The 24,356-nt window shown below is 34.1% G+C and overlaps 1 protein-coding gene across 3 annotated transcripts in view; it reads right to left on the bottom strand.

Moving 5' to 3' along the window:
* The window catches only part of LOC150101175 (oxysterol-binding protein-related protein 9), a 613,809-nt gene that overhangs the window by 455,571 nt on the left and 133,882 nt on the right, over positions 1 to 24,356 (bottom strand). For all 3 annotated transcript variants that reach the window (XM_090402198.1, XM_090402199.1, XM_090402200.1), the window contains exon 6: positions 13,346 to 13,423. In XM_090402198.1, coding sequence (XP_090258324.1) covers positions 13,346 to 13,423 — 78 coding nt within the window. The remainder of the gene's footprint in view (positions 1 to 13,345; positions 13,424 to 24,356) is intronic.

Genomic DNA, 24,356 nt, shown 5'->3' with positions numbered 1-24,356 from the left:
AAGTGGTTGGTCTTTGGTAGAGCGGATAAGGGATGCCAACTTTTTATATGTCTGTAACAGGAAGTAAGGTCATATTTTTTGAGGATATTAGTTATTTTTTCAGAGGTGCCCTGGATGTAGGGGATAGTGATAGACTTGGTGTAGTCTTTATTGTTGAGGGGGGAGGGGGGTTGTGGTTTACAGGTTTTAGTATTTTTTGGATTTTTTGGGGTTATAGCCATTGGCTAAGAAAGTGTTGAGGATGTGGTTTAGTTCCATAGTCAGGGCCTTGTCATCTGAGCAGATTAATTTTGCCCTGTTATATATTTATATCTGCCTGGCCAAACAGGCAGAACAACAAATATCAGGATTTCAGAACACCAAGACTACATCCGGTTTCACCAGTACAGCCGTCTGGGTTGGCAGACCATGCCTTAGATACCCACCATAAAATTCGTTGGAAGAAAACAAAAATAATCCATCGCAGCAAGTTTAAATACGAAAGATTATTCAAAGAATCTTCAGCAGCTCTAAAAAACGTTCCTAACCTCAACAAATTTGGGTGCATGAAACTGCCCCAAATTTGGGAGACTTTCATTATGAGAACTTCAGCCCAACTGCCAAGACTACCAAATTAGCCCGCAAGAGGGCACCATTAGGACTTTAGGAACAAAATTAGTTTCTTACTTTCTTCCTCATTTGCTTTGTTAGTTCCTTAGTGCACATACCATATCTTTATGTTCCTGAAGATGGCAATGTGACATTGCCAAAATATAGAAGTGATTCATTAAAGTTATCTTTAATTAAATACTTCATATGCGTTGTTATTTCCGTAAATTAATTACCAGTTATGTCTAACCAACGTATAGGTCTTACTACTAGGACATTAGGTCAGATGAAGGTATCATCCCAGTTATCCAGCTCTGATCCTTAAACACTCCACAGTAAGCTGAATGTTCATAGGATATTTTTTTTTTCATAAGACATATTAAAATTTGTTAATGTGTTTCTGAAATAAATTAATTTCAAAGATAGTAAAAATGCATATGCCAAAATATTTAATTCTAAAACTGTTCTATTGTAAAAATACATATCATGAATATCATTAAATGTATTCTAAAAGAGACCATAATTTTTTAATAATGTATTGTTTATCCAATTCTTCTACTTATCTACTTTCTCTATCTGTGTATCTATAATTCTCCACTTTCTTCAAGAAGGTCTCAAGAGAAAGAAGAAAAAAAAACTTTTTTTTTTCTTAATTTCTCTATAGATCTTATCTGTAGTAGGCCAACTCTCTATTAACATCATTATGTGCAAACTGTAAAAATAATTTGGCATTTGGAGTCATTATCCTGTCATGATAAAGCCACCTCACAATTCGATTTAAAGAATCTGCAAGAGGTTTGACAGTCAAAAGAAACAGATGAAGATAATCCTTTTCTTTCATGCTTACACAGTGATCAGACTATGTTACATAAATTATGGATACAACTACCGTGTTAGAGTAAAACTTTAGTTTAATATAAATCAAAATATGCACTCAACGTTTCGACCTTCACATTAAAGTCATCTTCTGGAGTATACGTATATATACAAAGAAACAAGCTGCACTACAGCCTACATGGCATGCTAAAGTTACTGATCTGTTAAAAACTATTTGCCTGACCTCTGGTGTTAAAAAAAAAAAAGAAAAAAAATCTCACTACATCAAAGATAGAGTCCTGTTATTATCTATTAGGTTACAAAGTTAAATTATGTGGGAGAATACATGTTCATACAGAAAATAATAGATACATAAATAAACAGAAAATAAAATTACTCATATAAGTATGCATATAAATTGCAACTGGTATGGATAGTGGCCAATAAAAAATGAAAATTGCTTCGAGTCCTAAAGTCAGGTTTGCTGGAAACCTAAGTAGACTGAATATGTGCCATCCAAATTCTTGGGATTTATGCCCCATTATTATTAAGATTAGGGTGGTTAATCAAAATTTCACAGGCTTCTTTAAATTACCATTGATACCAAGTTTTTGTATGATGCAAAGAACAAGTACTTTTCCAATCAATTCGATGTAGGGTGTTAAGAGCGTGAGCGTGATCTGAGAGGCCTGCTTCACCAAAATTATTATATTTAATGTGTCATTTCTGTTCTTTTTTTATGGACAGGGAATGTATGTCCGGTTTCCCCAATGTAAGGTAAGTTACAGGTGCAATAAACTCCAGGGTGTGCCAATGGGGACAGAGGATCCTTAGAGGTGTTGAATATGTTTTTTAATTTTAAAGGTGGTTTTAAAAGTGGCATTAAGATTATAATAATGTAGGATTCTATTAATTTTTTCTAATAATCCTTTAATGTATGTGAGTGTTATGATTTTACTGTAATCTATATTACTTTTTGATGATGTTTTATGAAGAATTTTATTAATAGTATTTTTGCTATATCCATTATTTATAAATGTATTGCTAATAATTTTTAATTCTTGTTTAAGAGCTTATTCATTAGAGCAAATTGTTATAGCTCTGTTTTTGAGGGTGGTGATGACTCCAAATTTTTGCAAAGGTGGTGATATGAGTTAGCATGTATATACTGGCTGGTGTGTGTGTATGTGTGTAGGCTTACGGTAAACAGTGAAGGATAGACTGCCTGAGGGAAGATGTGTGACTAGTGCATCCAGGAACGGGAGCAAGTTCAGATTTTCAATTTCAATAATAAATTGTATACACGTTGTTTGTTCAGATTGCTAAGGAATGTGTTTAACGTTTGGTGGTCCGTGTGGCCAGATAATGAAAACATCGTCAACATATCTAAGCCAAACTGTAACTTTTAGAGTAAAGGAATCAAGAGCACATTGCTCAAAAGTTTCCATATAAAAATTAGCAATTGGGGGGGGGGGGGGGGGTAGTGGTGAGTCCATGGCCGTACCTTCTTTTTGTAGGTAAAATTTATTTTGCCACACAAAGTAACCGGAATGTAGTACGTGGACAAAGAGAGCAGTAATATCGGGCAGAAATTTGTTTGATTTGTAATCTAATAGATAATAATAACAACAGGACTCTAGTTTTGATGTAGGGTTTTTTGTTTTTTTTTAAGAGATCAGGCAAATAGTTTTAATGGTTGATCAGTAACTTTAGCATGCCATGTAGATTGTAGTGCAGCTTGTTTCTTTGTATATTATATATATGTATACTCCAGAAGATGACCTTCATGCGAAGGTCTAAATGTCGTGTATATTTTGGTTTATATTAAACTAAAGTTTTACTCTAACATGTATATCCATAATTTTCATAATGTAGAAGAAGACAATAAAAATAGCACGAACCTTCCTACAAAAGTAAAGGGTTTATACTATTTTCACTGTCTTTATCTGCCTCTTTTCTGACTTCCTTTTGCATTTCAATTAGCTCATAATTTGTCAGTTCAACTCAATGAGGATGAATAAACTCATCTATATCCGAAGCATCCATTTCCGAGTCCAACCTCAACGTTATTTCCACAATTTCCTGAGTGATTTGCTCTTTGATTTGTTCAGAATTCTATGAACCAGAAACAAACTGTGGGCACAGTTTTCTCCAAGAGCAGTTCACTGTTGTTGACTTCATTTCTTTCTAGCAATGGTCAATGTTTTTGACTACTTAAGATATTGTATCCTTTTCCAAAGTTTTTCATGGTTACTGTTTCAACTGTATGACTAACTGCTATAGCTTTGCAAATTATGACATGAATAGAAGCATTTAAAGATTGCAATTGTTATTTGATCCATAGGTTGCAGTAAGCTAGTGTTACTGGAAGGCAAGAATATCCTTTTACATTTAGATTTAAGTCAGCTGATGCTGTAGAATGACCTAGCCCATTATCAAGGAGCAACAAAACTTGAAACACCAACTTTTTCTCTCTCCAGTATTGTTAAGTAGCAAAAACAAAGTGATTTACAAATTACTCATGGGTAGTGTGGATGTTACCCATGATTTTTTTTATTAGAGCTCCAAATATCCAACAAACACCCATGAAAGACATCAGGTTTTCAGAGTAGTAAACTGCAAGTTTATAATCTACTAAAGCATTATTACTAAGCAGCAAGCATAGGTGATCCTTTGAAATTTTGAATCTTGGAACTTTTGTTTCTTCAATTGCAATAAATGACCATGACAGCATCTCTTTCCAGAAAAGGAGAGCCTCATTAATATTGCAAGTTTGATAAGAACAGTAGGCCTTCCTCTTCAATGTTTTTTGATAATATCAAAGGGTATTCTTTGGCTGCATCATTATCAGCAGTTGCAGACCTGCCAGCTGATGAAAGGTTTATCAAATTTATCCTTTTTCCTGACCATTCCAGCATTAACCTTAAAATCAATAATCATCTGCCATTTCTCCAATATGCATTTTAATGTACTGAAAAAAACTTCTAGCTTCAATTCTTTCAATGTGTTCGATTCACCTTTCAGTATTTGTATATTCTTTCCAATAATGCATCTGTTGTTAGTTCTTTATGTATTTCTGGTAATAGAGAATATAGCCTACTATCATTTGTAAGAATTTCATTCTCTGGTTCCTATTATTTTTTCTTCTATTATTTTTATGGTCCATAATTCACTTCTGTACATTAGAGAGTATCTTGTCAACACTTTATGAATTATTCTTGTATACTTTTGAACTTGGTTAGGTTTGAAAATATTATTGTTCATCCCTGTTATCTTTAGGAAGTTTGAAATTTTGATATCAGTGTTGGCTTCTTTTGTATATAATATAGTGCATCAAAGTATTTGAAGTAGTTAATCTCTTCTAAGATTTTATTTCTAATCGTGATTTTACTTCTGACTGAGATGGTCCTCTAAAACCCATGATTTTTGTTTTGTTTGTTGATATCTGCATTCTGAAGTTTTTAGCAATTATGTTTAATGCATATACTGATCTCTGGAGATAATCTTCATTTCTTGTAATGAATATATGGTTATCTGCAAACAACAGTGCATTAAATATAGCTCTACAATCCAGTTTGGTATATAAACCAATATAAGCTGCTTTTTTATATTTTTCTTCCATTTTTTTACTGTTTCTGGTGACATTGGGCATCCTTGACAGACTCCTCTGTTTATTGATTTCTATTCTGTAATGTTTTCATTAACTCTTACAGTTATTTGGTTGACATTTTCAGACATTTTGGTTATTGCTGCAAGTAGCTAATTTGGAATGCTTAACTTTTTTGAGCATGATGCGCAGTTTGTTCCTTAAGACTTTTGTGAAAGGCTTGCTCACAATCTACAAATGAAACATGTGTATCTAAGTTGAATTCACAATGCTTTTCCATTAGGATTTTAAATGTAAAAGCTTAGTGATACCCTTTCCAGAAGCTATTTTCTTCTACATAAAGTTTATCTTCTACATTTGATTTGAGTTTTAGAGTTAATATTCAAGCATATAACTTATAACCAGTATTTAGGAGACTTATCCCTCTGTAATCAGGTGCACTTATCCCTTTTTATGTATTTCATTATTATTCAGTAATGGCATTATTCAAACTTTTCCTTGCTGTCAGATATTAAATAATTTTAAAAATCGTTTGGCAAACAGGATGCCTGCATATTTAATAAGTTCTATATTTATTCTATCTTCTCGAGGGAACTTTCCTGATTTACCTTTATGTACTGCTTGTTGCATTTCTTGTAATGTTATTTATTGTATTATATTTATTGTATAGTTAGTAATATATCAGTTTGTGTTTCGTTACTATCTTGAAATAAGTTTTGGAAGAAATCTAACCAGGTTTTCTTTTTGATTATTTCAGTTTAACTTTTTCTTTTACCTCCTTATTCATGTTTCTTAGAATTTTGCTTCTGAATCCAAACTGTTAAACAGTGCCTCATTTCTTCAATGATGTGATTTCATCTTTTAGAAATAAATATAGACTGATCAGAGCCTGAACTGTGAATATAATCACAAAGATTGTCTTTGTGCACACTGCAATCATATGTTGAAAGTTTTTTCCATATTATTTCAAAGGTAATAAAAACTAGTACAAAATATGTAAATACACACAAGATCAATGCATGGAATACGTTCAGCCATTGAAAAATATTCAATATGCCAGAGAACGAGGAAATGACCAACTAAACATTTTCCAATGTGTATTGTAAAATACTATACTGATGAACTTCATGCATCATAAAATGTTCCTAAGTGTGAGGGGGGGGGGGGGGTTCTTATGTTTGTTAAATGAAGTGACAGACAATTCATCAGTCAGTACAAAGTGTGTAAATACAAAGAGTTCATTTCTTGAAAGTTTGTAAGTTAGATTCACCTATACGCACATAAAATAGTCTTACTAGATAAAGTACACAAGCACTTCATTTAAACATATAAATTGTTTAGATCAAATCGATCCACCAGTAGGCCACATAGTTTTCCTGTTGGAAGGGAAAAGATTTTATAAGTGAATAAATATTTATTTTTGTAAAGTCTGTACAATTTTTGTAAAGTTTGTAAATTTTCAGATACAGATTAAAATATGATATACTAAAAATCCTATTAATTAAAAAAAAAATTTTTTTACATAATTTGTTTAATTTCAATATAATAAAAAGTATTTTGTCCCTTGTATATCTCAACATGTAAGTGTACATAAAATCAGCCACTATGTCAAGATATCCTATATGGATATCTTGATATGATATCTTATATAAGATATTCTATCCTAATTTTCCTCTGACTTAATTTTCCACTGAAAAATATTAAGGTTTTGTCAACTACTCCATAATTTTGCACTTAAGGTCTGTATATGAAGGCTCACCTCTGGTAGTAAAACATGACTCATCTGGTTAAAGAGTCATGTTTTTAATGGGGTATTGGGGTTAGTAGGCTGCTGAGTTATATACTTTTTCCATGTGGGGCACAGCAATGAAATGTTTGAAAAACAATGATTTATATTATGCAAAGTAACTAAGGCTATAAGGCAGGTGTATTATATCAGTAAATTGCTTATGTTTTCTGGCTAGTTCACATGTTATGCAGGATGACGAACTTCAAGATTCTGAGAGGAGAAATCCTCCCAGAAGCTTGATCTTTTCCATCCTGTATAATAATATATGAGACTGATAAGATCACCTTTTCCCATATTCTCAAGTGTTATGAAAGCAAGGATCAAAAGTGTGTCTCAAATTGCAAGATTGAAGCAGTGGATGAAAGTCAGAATGCAATTAAAATTGTGATGTAATGCCTGATAGCATTGAGAGTATGATTAAATGTGGCACAATTGAAAGTGAGAGTAAAAGTGTCAAAAGAAGAGAATAGTTTGACTGATGTAAAAAATGAAGAGTTAGCTGCAATGATGAAGATAGCTCGGTTGCACAGAGTGATACATAGGGTGAAGCAGCAGTTGAAGCAACTGAAAAAATGTCTACCGAGTGGATCAGCTAATAACAAAAAGAAAGAAATGTGAAATAAGAAAAATGAGGGCAGGAACAGGAGAGAAAGAACAATTAAGGAGTGAGTGTTAAACGGCGATTCAATTAAAAGGTGTGATCAATGAGAGTTTGACAAAATCGTGCTTTCCTAGTGCAAAAATTAATGATGTTAGTGAGGCTATTAGAGCACAAACGCGTACGTTGAAAGAAATGATTGTAGTGGCCAGAACAAATGATTTAAAAGGAGAAAAGTATGGCATGAGAGAGGACTTGAAAGAATTACTGGAAATAGCAAAAAGAAAATAGTGAGAGAGTTAAGATGGTGAGTCTGTTCCCACGGTATGACACAGAAGAGCTGAGAAGGAGGGCCATAATAGCGAATAATTATGCATAGTTTATGCAGAAGGAGTGGTGTGGAGTATGTGGATGTGTGGAGTGAGTTTGACAGACAAAAGGACTTATACAAGAAGGATGGTTTGCATCTGAATAGATTTGGTGTTTGGAGACTGGAAAAAATTTTGTTGAATGAAGTGAAAGGGGATGTGCAGAATTAAGGAAACTAGAACTTTTTTGGGGGGGGGCACTGTTGAGTGGATATGCAGATGTCAGTGAGGCAGCTGAGTGTAAGAATGTGTATAATATGCCTGAGTTAGTACCAATGGTAACAAACAAAATGAGATAGTTAGTGTAAGGTGTGAAGATAGGGGGTGATCCTAGGGGGCTTTTGCACCTTATGTACACTAATGCCAGGAGCATTAGGAACAACCAGGAGGGATTTTTGGCCTTGGTTAGCTCACCCCGACCAAAGGTTATTGGTATTAGCGATACATGGCTAATGAAGAGGGATATAGGTAGTGGGATAGAATATGAAGGGTATAGTGTGCTCAGGGAGGATAGAGAAAAAAGAATGAGGGGGAGGAGTGTTACTGATGATAGCTGATGAACTGCAGTCAAGGAGAATAGAAGTTGAACTGCAGGATAGAGAAAAGAGCACATCTGAGGCTATTTGGTGTGAGATTGAGACCAGCAGAACAAAATATTCAGTTGGATTCTGCTATAGACCAGGTGATGGAATAGATGGTGGAGATAGTATGCATAAGCAAATAGATGCAATGAGTGGAAGGAGGGTAATTATTATGGGGGATTTCAACTATGGTAACATTGATTGGAAGGAGGAGAGAACACATGAGAGGAAGGAAATGGATTTCATGGAGTTACTAAGGGATAATTCCCTGAGACAGCATGTAACAGAATATAGTAGGAGTTAAAGAGTGCTGAATCTAGTAATTGCATCTGAGAATTTGACTATACTGAATATGACCAAGTTACCACCAATTGGTAACTTGGTCATATTCAGTATAGTCTATAAACTGCAAGGACTGGATGTTGATAGTGCATGGGAAATGGTTAAGGAGCATTTGAGGGAGGTAATGGCTGACTGCATACCTAGAGTCCAGACAGTAAATTAAGTGAGAATTAAATGGATGAATAATACCATTAAGCTTGAGTTGCAAAAACAAAGAAACAATTGTGGAGGGAATTTAAAGAGAAATGTGACCTGCAGGCACACAAACAGTACAAGGTCAGAAGGGTAACTAGTGTGGTAAGAAAACAAAAGCAGATTATGAAAGGAAGTTAGCAATGCAGGTTAAAGAGAATCCCAAACAGCTCTTTCGATATGCTACAAGTAAAAGAAAGAATGCATATGGCAGGATGATTTTAAGGAATACCAATGGTGAGAAGGTAACTGAATCAATCGAAATAGTGGAATTACAAAGTGAACACTTTGCAAGAGAATATCATCCAGGTAGTGATATTGCAGGAATGAGGGAACCGATGGCTTATATGGGAACTGAGGTGAATGAAATGGAGGTGAATAGCATATGACACAACCTTAATGTGAATAAATCTGTGAGATTGGTCTTACATGAAGCAGCAAAGGAATTGTCAGTGCCCTTGACAATATTGTTTAATCAAAGTCTCAGTTCCGGGTTAATTCCGGGGTGGGTGGAAAGAGGGAAAAATAGTTCCATTGCATAAAGGAGGCTCCAAGACTGCTGAAGCAAATTACCAATCTATCAGAACATCAGGGGTCGTCATCAGAGTATTAGAGAAGTTGGTCAAGAGCAAAATACAGGAATGGATAGATGGAAATGGGAACACTGCATAGGGGGCAGCACGGTTTTGTGAAGGATAGATCATACCTCAGTAACTTACATTTTATAATACAGTGACAGCTGAATAGGATAAGGATAATGGGTTTACAGTGATACTGCTGGATTTGCAAAGGCCTTTGACAGGATACCACATGGAATCCTAATCAGTAAACTGCAGCACATGAGGATGGATATAGGGCTGGTGAGATGGATAGGAGGGTGGTTGATGGAGAGATATATCAGAGAGTAGTTTATTCAGGAGCAGAGTCCAAAAGAAGGCCTGTGACTAGTGGTGTGCTGCTGAGTTCTGTTCTTGGACCACTACTATTTAATTTGTTCATTAATGATATAGGAAAGGATCTGAAAGGAACTGTTCAGTTATTTGCCGATGATGCGAAGTTGGGTAAAACAATAGTCAATACACATGTCAAAATTTTGCAGGATGATTTGGATAGATTGGCAGACTGGGGCTAAGTAGAATGGATGTCAGTTTAATGTAGCAAGGTGTAAGGGTATGTATTTTGGGGTGAAAAGATTCCAGAAGTATACCACATTGGTGGAACCATACTCAAGGAAATTGATGAAGCCAGAAACTTGGGAATGTTAATGGATAGGGAGTTAAAATTTAGGGGACACATAGCAAAAGTGGCTAAAGCAGCTCATCACATCACTTGGTTACTGAAGAATACTTTGATGAACAGAGACAAGAAGGTCATTGTTCCTCTTTATCAAGCCTTGATAAGGCCCCCCCCATCTTGACTACTGTGTGCAGATCTGAGTGCCAGGATTTCTTGGTGATAGGGAGGAGGTAGAGAGGATCCAGAGGTAAGTGAACAAGATGGTAGCAGTTCTATGGAATGAACCTTACAAGAACAGGTTGAAGATTTGTTTGTTACAAAAACTGGTCGATAGGTGGAAAAGGAGTAATATGATTGAGACATTCAAATTACTGAGGGGTTTTTACAAGATTAATTTAGAGGAAATTTTTCAGAATAGGTGTGGTGGTGATGAGAGAACTATGGGCCATCCATGGAAACTGAGCAACAGTGTGGTTAGCAAGGATGTTAGAACTAGGTTTTTTTATTTGGAGAGTGGGGAATGAGTGGAATAAGCTGCCAGAATTTGTTGTGGGTGCATGACTGTGAATGAGTTCAAAGCAAAGTATGATAGATACTGTGCAAATGATGAATAGTTCTTACCATGATGTTTAAGGTTTCCCTCAATGAGTCTAAGGACTCCTTGGAGTTGCCCGTAATAATCATCATCATCATGCGTATCAAGGATTTAGGCCTAGCATGGCCTGTTCCGGCCTTAGAAGTCATCGTTGAATCGTTTAAGAGGACCTCCTGGTTTTCTTTTTCCTAATGGCTTGTTTTGGTAATCTTTCTGTTTTCATTCTTTGAACGTGTTCCATCCATTAATGTTTATATTTTTTAATTTTTTCTATTACTGGTTCTTGGTTTAATTCTTTCATAATTTCTTCATTTCTTTTGTGATCAAATAGGGTATACTTTGCAGTTTTTCTCATAAACTTCATTTCTGCTGTTGTTAATCTTTGTATGTCCTTTTGTTTTACTGTCCAGATTTCGCTTCCGTACATTAAGACTGGTAGGGCTAATGTATTGTATACTTTTAGTCTGGTTTGTTTCTGAACTAGGTTTGGTTTAAATATAGAGTTAATTACACCTGTTATTTTTAAATATTTCGCAATATTTACGTTTATATCTTTTTCATATGTGATCATACATCCTAGGTAGTTAAATGAATTCACCTGTTCTAAGATCTTGTTATCTATTACTATTTTAGTTCTTGCTGGATCTTGTCCTTTAAAGACCATAGTTTTTGATTTTTCTGTTGATATTATCATACCATAATCTTTGGATATCTCATTTAGATTTAAAATAGCTTTCTGTAAGTTATCTTCAGAATTTGTAATTATTATTTGGTCATCGGCAAAGAGGAGAGTGTTTAAGTTAACTGTAGGAGAAAGTTTAATTCCTTGATGTAAATTTTTATTCCATTTTATTATTATTTCATTGAAGTAGATATTAAAAAGAGTTGCTGAGAGGGGACATCCCTGTCGGACCCCTTGGTTTATCTCACTCGTATATGATAGCTCGTGATTTAATCTTATTTGTATTTGATTATTTTCATATATACTTGGATAGCTTTTAGGATATTATTTGGTATTTGTCTTTGGTATTTATTTGGTATTTGTTAAAAGAAACATATTATTTAACATTTCATGTTAAATAATATGTTTCTTTTAACTTTGTCAAATGCTTTTTCAAAGTCAATAAATGCAATATGTGTTTCTAAATTGTATTCTCTTCTTATCTCTATTATTAATTTTAGGCAAAAGGCTGGGTCTATACATGATCATCCTTTTCTAAATCCATTCTGTACTTCTAGAATAAAGTTTTCGGAATATTTCATTAGTTTGTTATTTAAGATTCTGCTATATATTTTGTAACAGGAATTTAGTATACTGATACCTCTATAGTTTTTAGGGTCTTCTATAGTATAGGTAATAATAATGATAATAATATTATTATTATTATGAAAACCAAACTCTTCTCTATCAAAGGACATCACTACTGAGTGTACAGAGAAGTGTTTCTCAAACTTCAAATATCTGCATATCCCTTCTTAAATTTTCATTATTACCAAGTACCCCCTTATCAAAATAATAATAAATAAATAAAGTATATTCCACTGTAAATGTCTATTTTATTTTAGTTCATGTAAACAACAAATATGATTTATTTTTAATAGAACAAAATTTGGAATAGGTTCTTCATTTTCCATCCATGAAAATCCACATTTCAAGTAATTCATATCATACTTATGAAGAGTTTTCATCCTCTTCCTAGTTGATTCTCTAGAGATGTCAGACGACATACCCATATCAATTTCATTTCATCCAGATGCAATATCAACATTTTCTTGTTGCTTACAGCTACTTGTATTTGCTATATTGCTCTCTTTTGGGGGTTTTATAAATCCAATCTTTAACCAATGATCCATACGTAAGAATTTGAAAGCTAAAAAAAATTACCGTATTTACTCGAATATATAAAGCTAAAAAATCATGTTGCAAGATATGTGCGGGGGTTTTCGGAAAGTAAAGTTTTCAGAAAAAAACTAAAAATGGTGCGACTTACCAAGAAGCTCCTACTCACTATCACTACTTTTAGCATCGAGAATGGTTTCTTTGTGTGCATCGTCAAAGTCATCTACCCAAATAGCATCATCTTCTTTCCCATTATTTCTAGCGAAAATTACCAGTAATTTACAAGACTTGAGATACGTAGAGCAGCAAAGTACTGCATATGATTGGCGCGGTATTAACAAAAGATCACGCGAACCAAAGACAAATTAGCATTTCAACAGTTGAGTTGAAATGCTAATTCCCTTCAACCGAATTCCATAATCTGAAACATATTTACTATATATTTCTTCATTTTAACACGTTCACGACGGGGTGGTGTCAAGCAAAACCATATGTTCCACCGGCAGCATATGGTTTTGCTTGAGTCATACAGTAGTTTCTGTTGGAGGGGAGGGGGGGGGATGTGATTCATTAGTTAGTGCTGTGTTTATCCCGGTTGTCTCCAATTGCACTGTTTGTTGAAAAATATAATGACCCCTTTAATTATGCATAGCAGAAAATTGCCACATACCCCCTAACGACCTTTCATGTACCCCAAGGGGTACGTGTACCACACTTTGAGAAACACTGGTATAGAGGATCTACAGGGGGAAAGTTAAATTAAACTCATCTAAAAAATAAGAATATTACTCACATTTGCCTTGTCTTTAACAGCAGATAACTGGCATCTTTCAATTTCATCATTTGATATTTCTATCCTATTTTCCAAATCCTGTTAAAAAAATTGAATTGCATTTTATCCCAAAAATAATTCTGTATATACCAACAAAGAGCTGTAACTTTCAGAAAGTTTCTCATTTATACAAGAACATGAAATAACTGTTCATTTTACATTTCTTTGGCAAAGGCATAAGATGGCAGTTATTAATGTGAGACTGACATTGGCATCTATGCTGATAACTAAGGTTAATCTATCTTTTGGCATTTTTCCTCAATGACAAATACTAGCATTGCTTTTTTAATTACACTATTTACTGTATTCATATATACTGGTATATGTATACATCTCTCTGATGATATCAGTTGAGTGTTTGATGGAACACAGTTTCACGTCAATTAATGAAATGCTTGAATTAAAATGTTTCTACTGTACCAACATAAAAATATGCAGATTCTTCCATATTTTCCTTAATTAGCAGGGAAAAAATTGATGAAATATGTAAGAAGTAAGCTCCAGACAAAGGAGAGTATTAAAACTGATATGAGGTTGTGGAATACTGATTATGAAGACAGATTGAGAATTTGTAGGCTGCAGATTCTAGCAACAGGAGAAAGAGAAGTGATATGATTGAGACTTGCAAACTTCTGAAAGGGTTATATAGGATGCCAGCAGATGGAATTTTTAATTTTATGGAAGGTGGGGAAAGGACAAGAGCATCTTGGAAGTTGAAAAAGAGTGCTGTCAAGAATGGAGAGAGTAATGCATTACTGGAGTGGATTGCCACTGGATGTTGTGTGTGAATGAATTCAAGAGCAGGTATAACAGATAGTGCAGGTAGTACGTGGCCTCCCACATACTACTATCCCACAAGTCCCTGACTCCCTGGAGGTTTCTCTTAATAATAACATTACTGCAACTCTTACAATCCATCTCTTGTACAAGTTTATGAACTTTATAAATGGTACAAAAGTGAGAATAGCTGTTGCTGTTATATGAAGTTGATAAGGATATTTAAATTAAAATGCATTTCAATATTATAACAGTTCACATGTAAAGTCTAGACTATAAAAACCAATACCAGTGATCCTAATTTTTGTCAATTATACCTTACATAAATCAGCAAAAATGTTAAAGCATAATATATTTTTTTCTTTTTTTTTTTTGAATTTATTAATGTCATAATAGTGAAACTATGTCTGCAAGTAAAGAGAACTATTTGTCCTGAAAAGGAATGGCTATTTGATGTAATTTATCATGGATGCCTTTATAATTTTATTTTTAAAAAAATGAACAAAGGTTTCATTAAAAAAAAAAATTAAAAAACAATAAGACAAAAAAAAATTTTTTATCTAGTTAGCAATTACAGTAACACACAATATTTGGTCACCCACTTTCCAGAATTTTGACTCAGCCCCCCTCCTTCAAGCACTGCACTCAAAGAATCTCTTGAGAATATCAAATAATACTGGTAACAGCTGAACAATATTTCATGTTTGTAGTATGAAATGGAAATATATGGCTAGGTATCATGTGAGTAATGTATATAAATGTATTGACAATGTTAATTTTTAACACATCACACGAATTACATTTATATTTTTTTTGTAATATTTGCTTAGAAGTCATATATAATATCACCAAATTATAAACTATCAAGACTACTACTTTCTATATATTAAAATTATCAGTAAAACCCCGAAGTTACGCGGTAGGTGAGACCAACAAAACGCGCATATGTCAAATTCGCATAACTCGGGGTATAATTTTGCATGTAATTTATATATACAAACATACAATTGGGACCAAAGGTTTATAAAAACACCTATATTTTTTCAGAAATATAATCATAATTGTAGTTTTTCATACATAAAAAAAAAAGAAAGTTATTTCGATGGTTTCATAAAATCTAATAGATTCGTCTGATGGCATAATGTCTTTTTCTTGTCAAGCAAAATTTCTTTATAGCAAGCCAATGATTTTTTTATTCCTTGCCTTGTGGCTACAATTCGTTCCTCATTAGAATCTATGTCCTCCAAAATCTGTAAATCTTTCTTTTATGATTGTTCTTACTGTGGATTCCTGTAGATCGAACTTCTTTGCTAGCTCACAAATTTTCATTCCGCCTTCAAAATCCTTAATAATGTTGAGTTTTGTTTCCAAAGTCAATGTTTTTCTTTTCTTGCTAGCTGTAGAAGAATCTGACTTGCTTCTTTTGGATGACATTATTATTTTTTATGTGATAAAATTTTTATCAAGAACATAACATTAAACAATCGCAAGGTTTGTAGACTATAAAAATCGTGTATGAATGGAGACCGTGCAAAACACGTCAGTGCTTGTTCACAGCATGTGCGACACTGGCGAATGCGGCCGGCGCCTGAAAGATACGACTAGTGGTGAGGCGTAAAGTGGGATGGGAATACGTACATATAAGAAACCGCGTAACTCTGGATTCGCGTAAGTCGGGGTAGTGTAAGTCAGGGTATGACTGTACTCAAAAAAGATATTCTTCTTACACATTTCTATTTAACTCATTTTCAGATAATATTCAATCTCAAATAAGGACCTTTCTCTGAGCAATCAAACAATTTATCATCAACAAATTACTGATAAGTACCTATCATAGTATGTACAGCATACTATGATAGTACTACATGAAAATTTACATTATTACTAACTTCCTGTCAATGTTTTTTTGTTCAAGTTAGTCTTATTCAATATGAATAAGACTAACTTGAACAAAATTTTTTCTATTGGCAGATTATATATTTAAGGGACTTCTTCCTGCATTAATTCACTTTGACCAAAATATTAATCTTCATCTGGATCTTTTACTGCTATCCTTACACAAAACATTTGTTTTGCACCTTGCTTCTCCCATCCTGTTTAACTGACCCTACTACCTGAGATTGGCTCTGCTCACCCCTTCCTCAATGCTAACAATATCAAGTTCTTTCATAATATTCCACTTTTAATATGATTTTGCAAATGGTGTCATCTGTTCACTTCCTTAATTTTCTCAGTACTCTCATTACTGACTGTCAGTATTGGTATGGTATCGACTCACTACCATACCAGCTTTAATAATTCAGTTCTATTTCCACCTACACTAAAAATTGTACCTAAATAGTTGAAATATTTTACTTGTTCTACAGGTTACCAATTCGGGTTGATGCTGATATTTTCAATGTTCTTACCTATTTTCATGGTCTTTGTCTTTTTATTGTTGATTTTCATACCAAATTTGGTACACCAAATTAGTTAACAAATCCTGCAGACTTCTACTGATTTAATTAATAGTATAACATTATCTGCATAAAGTAAACACACAAGGTGAACATCTCCAATTCTGATACCAATTTCATTCATAATTTAATCCATATCGCTGATTAAAAAACTATAACAATTCCATACAATAACAAAAAACTTTCAGATTAACCTCACCACTACCTGAACCTGATATGTTATTCATCACTGAACCACAACTGGCATCCTCTGCAACATCTCACCTCATTACATCTTTGATGATGCCTTTTTGCAAGAAGGATGGGACTTGTCCATTTGTTAGATCTGATATCTCATGCGAAAGGCTATTTGGGTCTAGAATCTCCTCTATGCAATCTGCTTTGGCTCAAGATTTCTTACCTTCTTTTGGTGCCTCTACTGTTCTTCTAACTCTGATGACTTTACCACTTATTTCAATACTGACCCCATCTTAAAGTCTGTCATATACAGTCCAATGACCCTGATAGTGAGATATCATCCTCATCAACATCCACAATTCAGACGGGCTTCCCTCCTCTACCATTACAGATATTGCCAGAAAAGATGCTTTACTGTTTGCTATCAATAATGACCTAACACATATTGTTTATCAACCCAACAGAATTCCATATAATCCTCATCATTCACTCAATACCCTGGACCTTTTCATAACCAGCTCTCCTTCTAAATATACCACTGATATTAGAATCTCCTCTTGGCAAGTCTGACCATAGTTATGTCCAGGTCTCCTTTTCCACAGATTGTCCTTCTCCCAGACATTCTCTGCCTCTCATGTATCACTACAATGGAGCTAACTGGAATGACCTCTGGGAATTCAATGCCTTTTTGCAGGAAGGGTGGGACTTGTTCATTTGTCAGATCTGATATCCCATGCTAAAGGCTATTGGGTCTGGAATCTCCTCTATGTGATCTGCTTTGGCTCAAGATTTCTTACCTTCCTTTGTTCATTTTCTGCTTCTACTGTACTTATTTCATTATTTACCATGTTTTGTTTCCATGGACTGATTACGGTTTCTCCTCTTCAGATCATAGCATCTGCTCTGATCAAATAACAGAAATTATTCTTGCTGGGATTATTCCCTCACTTCACCCTTACCCAAACCTGTTTTCTCCAATAATTGGCCAAAGCATTCCGAGCCAAAAACTCCAAATGCTCACTCAGCTTATACTATAGCATGTAACAAAAAAAAAAAAAAAAAAAAAAAAAAAAAAAAACGAAAAAGGACTAAATGCAATAAGTTTCTCTTGTGCTCAAAATAGCAGTCAAGCCTTCTGGTCTCTCACCAAAGTCATGGGGCACAACTTCTGTCCTTCCATATTTCCACCTGTCTTACATCTTATGGAACAATGGTGACATCTCCTAAAGAAGGGAGACCTCTTAGCATAAAATTTTCCTTCCAACTCTCATACAGATGATCAAGATGGATCTCCTTCCACTATTCCACAAACTGTCTGAAGTATGCCTCCTCTCAAACTTGGCCAGGATATCAGAAAAATACTCAGTAGCAGTGATATCAATAAGTCTCCTGTCCATGATGGCATTCCTCTAATTGTATTGAAAGCTTGTGCTCCACAACTTGACCCCATTGTGTATCATCTCTTCAAACACTTACCTGGCATCTATCTAGCAACTGGGAAGCAAGCTTTTATCCAGCACATCCCCCAAAAAAGGACAGAAAGGATGACTATCCAACTACTGCCCTATTGCTCTGACCTCAATATACTCAAAAATAATGGAAAAGGTCATCAACAGCCAACTGTTTCACTACTTGGAGATCACCAATTAATTAGTGATCACCAATATGGATTCCAACATTCATATTCCACAGCAGATCTTCTAGCCAGCCTCACACAACTCTGGATGCAGACCATGGGAAAGTCTGAAAAAATTCAAGTGATCACTCTTGATATTTCTAAGGCATTTTATCGAGTCTGGCATTGTGGCCGTCTTTCCAAGCTACCATATTATGATATCGCTCCTTCCCTTTGTGAATGGATTGCCATCTTCCTCTCTGGTTGTTCATTGCAGGTTATGGTGAATGGTTTTCGTTCAAGATTTTTCGATCAATGCTGGTGTACCAAAGAGCTTTCACCAACTTTAGTTGACATGAAATCCTATTCAGAGTTTTGCTGATGAGGGTACTCTCCACTCCTCATTTTCATTTTCAAATTTTGGTGCTCAAGTAATTAACACTTCAAGATCCTCACTAATGAACTGATCTCCTAACCATTCTCAAATGGGGTAAAGATAACATGGTGAACTTCAATGCCATCAAAACATAACCCTGTCTTATCTCCAGAAAGAAAAACCATGCCTCACCCCCCCACACACACACACAATTTAACAGTATTTTGTTGCCAACAAAGATCAGTTTAATCTTCTTAGGTTAAATTTCATATTTAATCCTGGCATAAGTACATCAATACACACCTACTGCAACCTCCAAAACGCTTGATGTTCTCTTTCATTTCACACAGTGCTTCTCTCCTGATCAGTTTCTGACACTTCAAAAAGCTCAAATCCACCCAATATTTGAATACTGTTCCCACATTTTGAGTGGTGTTCCTAAGACCTCACTCAAAATGCTTGATTGTATTCAGAAATGAGCAATTTGTTTAAATTACAATCCCTTCCTCACTAGCTCTCTGTAGTCACTTTCCCCCAGATGCTCTGTTGCTGCATTATGTCTTTTTCATGAGCACTAATCCACTGAAATGATCACTACCATCCCTCTGCTTCATTCTAATTGCATGTACAAACACAAGCAGCTGCTGGTCAACACCCATTATATAATTCGACTCCAAACCAATTTCTCAGCTTTGACCTTCGTTCCCTATACTCTCTGATGAGAGTACTGAGAGTATGAAAAATATGTAAGTTCTTATAAAGCTCATTACATTTCCATACATTATTCCAGTATACTCTGGCTGGATAAATATTATTACAATTTTGTTGTTAAATGAAAACATCTTTTTAATGGTACAATTCAAATTGAAATTAATCATTCTATACTGGTTGAATAATATTTAATGTAACTTCATATTTAAGACAGCTTTATTAAAATCTGTGAAGTCATTCCAATTTTGGTTTTTGATAAAACCATTTGCAATGGCAAAATTACATATCCAGAGTAAGCCAAAAATGGCTTGAAGTTTAATAAAAAAAATACTGTTGCCTTTGAGGAATCATTCATATTTTTACAAGAATAATAATATTCTACCTGATAAGGTTCTTTGAATAAAGTCTGTTTTGTTGCAGATATTTGATATTATAATGAAAATAAAAACATGGTGGTAATCAAAATTTCACTTCTAAACAATTTCAAACTGTTGTAGAGGAAAACAATTGAATGAACTAGCTACTGTAGCATCCATTTAGTCGTGTTAGTATGTGGTAGTATAGTAAATACTGCAGCATACCAACATGTCTGATATGATAAAACATTCTCTTTTTATTTTTATCGTTATACGGTAAATTTAGTGACAAGGCAATTTGAAAATAATTTCCCCACCACCACCACTATAACAGGAATGTTTCATTTGTCAAAAGTCATTCAAAATGACAATAATTTAGTATGTGCTTCAGTGCAAAATAATTTCCCCACCACCACCACTATAACAGGAATGTTTCATTTGTCAAAAGTCATTCAAAATGACAATAATTTAGTATGTGCTTCAGTGCAATAATTTCTGCTGTTGAACCAGTCCTCAGTTCAAGACAGGTAGATGAAGAAAACCATTTTTTTTTAACAATTTTTCTCAAAACAAACAAAGGTTGCATGTGAGCAAACAAAGTTTCCATGTGAATTATCTTCAGGACTAGGCTACTTGTATATAGAGGATGATTTTTTCTGTATACTTCCATAGTGCTTGATCATTTGTCTGTATGTGCTTCTAGGCTTGATTTTTTTTCTCTCCGTGTTCTTGATGTATTCTGATAAACATATCTCTTCTTTTGTCAGAGCATTCAAAAATCATCAGAAATGTTTAAAAAAAACCTATTCAATACAACAAAGAAATGAGGTATGCTCCTACATCTCATTCAGTCAACTTTCCTAAATACAGTAAAACCCCTAAGTTACGCGGCAGGTGGGACCAACAAAAAACGCGTAAGTCGAATTCACGTAACTCGGGGTATAATTTTGCATGTAATTTATATATACAAACATACAATTGGGACCAAAGGTTTACAAAAACACCTATATTTTTTAAGAAATATAATCATAATTGTAGTTTTACATACATAAAAAAAAGAAAGTTATTTCGATGTCGATGGTTTCATAAAATCTAATAGATTCGTCTGACGGCATAATGTCTTTTCCTTGTCATGCAAAATTTCTTCATAGCAAGCCAATGATTTTTTTTATTCCTTGCCTTGTGGCTACAATTCATTCCTCGTTAGAATCTATGTCCTCCAAAATCTGTAAACCTTTCTTTTATGATTGTTCTTACTGTGGATTCCTGTAGATCAAACTTCTTTGCTAGCTCACAAATTTTCATTCCGCCTTCAAAATCCTTAATAATGTTGAGTTTTGTTTCCAAAGTCAATGTTTTTCTTTTCTTGCTAGCTTCGGACTTGATTCTTTTGGAAGACATTATTATTTTTTATGTGATAAAATTTTTATCAAGAACATAACATTAAACAATCGCAAGGTTTGTAGACTATAAAAATCGTGTATGAATGGAGACACCGCGAAACACGTCAGTGCTTGTTCACAGCATGTGTGACACTAGCGAATGCGGCCTGCACCTGAAAGATACGACTAGTGGCGAGGCATGAAGCGGGACAGGAATACGTACATATAAGAAACCGCATAACTCCGGATTTGCGTAAGTCGGGGTATGACTGTATACATATAAAATATTTCCTAGTTTCTGTATTTGCTATTTACGTCAAGTTTTTTTTGTTTTTTTTTTATGTTCTATTTAAATGTTAATAAAATTCATGTTTGATACTGTTTTGTGAAACTTTTGTTTCAGTGTAGTATGTATGTATATAAGTCTAAGGCAAAATAAAATATATATAAACAGAAGAGATATGAAAGAGCAACTTTATGTGAAAGCAATTCATACTGTGTGTGTGTGCGTTTCATTTCTAACCAATGGAAAGAAGTAGTGTCACACCAGCACAACTTGTGGTAAAGGTGAAGTAAGCTAAACACCCTCTGTTACCTTTCGAAATCAGTTTAATATCTTGAGGGCTGATGGGCTTCATATCAGATATTAAACTGAATTTTCACTTCTCGTCTTTTTTGGCTAAGATAAGAATGCATTACCTGTTGTTATCAGCTTAATATCTGACAAGAGCCACAAGATATTGAACTGATTTTTGGAATATTCCAGATATCTAGAATATCCTTTTCAGTTTTCCTGTCACCTTTATCATCTTCGGCTCCTTTTATGGTACTATTTCCTCCATTCCTAAGCTTTTTCAATACTCTCCAGAACATTTCACCACCTCGAGGATATTTTCTTCTGTATTTTTACCAAAGTCTTCCCATGATTTTCTTTAGCTACTTTTACACATAGTTCAGCTCTCTTGCATTTCTCTTTGTATTCTTTTAGTGCATGTGACTTATTTGCCAGGAACTTTCTTCTTTTCCAGGACTGCTTCTTTAACTTTTTGTCTATCACATGATGATGTTCTTTTTCTATCCTTGCAGATAATCACTTGCCTCCCCAGATGAATCAAATTAACATTTTTTTTAGAATTTGACAATGAGACTTCAATGTCTTTTTTTTTTTTTTGAAAGCTTTTTTTTTCCAGAATGATTGTATAGTTGAGTCTCCAATTTACCTATAAAAGCTGCTGAACTTTGTTTTTAGAATTTCCTTACATATTGTTATTTTCAACCTCATATTCATTTTTTCTATTACTTAAAACTAACTGTAGGTCACTTGCGGTTTCAAATCCTTCAAGATATTTCTATTGAAACATATTGCATTTAAATTCTTCATCCATTCTAATGGCTTACTAAGTGGAGTAAAAAAAAACAGAAAAAGAAAATGAGTATAGATTTATACTCATATTCTAGCTTATAACTGATGTGAAGTTGAAAACATTCCATTTGCAAAAGTTCTGCACACACCATGGACATAGTGTATAGGACTTTCTAAATGATCCTCATAAACAGAGAAATCTTTTGGTGACAATTGTGAGACATTTAATTTTTCTATGTTAACAAAATAACTGAGTAAAAAAAAACCTCGTGCATTAAATTTAAATATTTATTATATATAGATAACAGCAGATATTCATTGATTTTATAGAATTTTCAGTACTAAGAGGAGATCGGGTAATTGAAACAACAAATAAACAGAAGATTAGCTCAGATTTGCTAATAACAGTTCAAGTCTTTGAAGTCCTTGACTTTTTTTTTAACTAACAGTATTACACTTTGCAAGCATGTTTCCCATGTTCCAACTTAAAGCCTATATTACTGTCTAGCAAAGATCTTTCATTCAATAGTACTTTATTACCTTATTTAAATTAAGGGGATATTAAATCCCACATTGTTTTAAAACCGAATAAGAAACTCAAAGATAGGAATCAAAGAGTTTCATGCCGAATATAGTATACTATAAAAATATATTGGTGACTACCAGCATAAGCTAAAGCACGTAGTCCAAAGTACGTAGTACAAACTGGGGTAACTCGTAGCAAAGGTGGGGAAAGTTCTGATCGCTATTCTTAGTATTTCCCATAATGTAAAACCCATCTCCTAGCAGATGTGTATGATGTTATACATTATGGTGGGAGGTCACTACTCAGACCGGTTTCGATCTTTATTGAGATCTCATCAGTGAGTAGCTAGACCAAAAATAATACTAAGGGTATAGCGAAAAAGAACTTATATACTCTGTTATACGAGTTGTCAAAAAGGTGCACCCATAAATTATTTAAAATAGAAAGCCAATAGGCTTCATTTCAGCGATGTAAACATTATTTAAATTAAGGGGATATTAAATCCCACATTGTTTTAAAACCGAATAAGAAACTCAAAGATCAGAATCAAAGAGTTTCATGCCGAATATAGTAAACTATAAAAATATATCAGCGACTACTAGCATAAGCTAAAGCACGTAGTCCAAAGTACGTAGTACAAACTAGGGCAACTCGTAGCAAAGGTGGGGAAAGTTCTGATCGCTATTCTTAGTATTTCCCATAATATAAAATCCATCTCCTAGGAGATGATTGATGTTATACATTATGGTGGGAGGTCACTACCCAGACTGGTTTCGATCTTTATTGAGATCTCATTAGCGAGCTGCTAGACCAAAAATAACACTAAGGGTATAGCGAGTATATAAGTTCTTTTCGTTATACTCTTAGTATTATTTTTGGTCTAGCAACTCACTGATGAGATCTCAATAAAGATCGAAACCAGTCTGGGTAGTGACCTCCCACCATAATGTATAACATCAATCATCTGCTAGGAGATGGGTTTTACATTATGGGAAATACTAAGAATAGCGATCAGAACTTTCCCCACCTTTGCTACGAGTTGCCCTAGTTTGTACTACGTACTTTGGACTACATGCTTTAGCTTCCGCTAGTAGCCACCAATATATTTTTATAGTTTACTATATTCGGCATGAAACTCTTTGATTCCGATCTTTGAGTTTCTTATTCGGTTTTAAAACAATGTGGGATTTAATATCCCCTTAATTTAAATAATGTTTACATCGCCGAAATGAA

The sequence above is a fragment of the Typopeltis vanoorti genome, chromosome 12 (genome assembly GCF_054136105.1).
Source record: "Typopeltis vanoorti isolate ZY-2024b chromosome 12, IOZ_Tvanoo_1.0, whole genome shotgun sequence".
Taxonomy (NCBI): Eukaryota; Metazoa; Arthropoda; class Arachnida; order Uropygi; family Thelyphonidae; genus Typopeltis; species Typopeltis vanoorti.
This window is presented reverse-complemented; position numbering and strand designations above follow the sequence as displayed.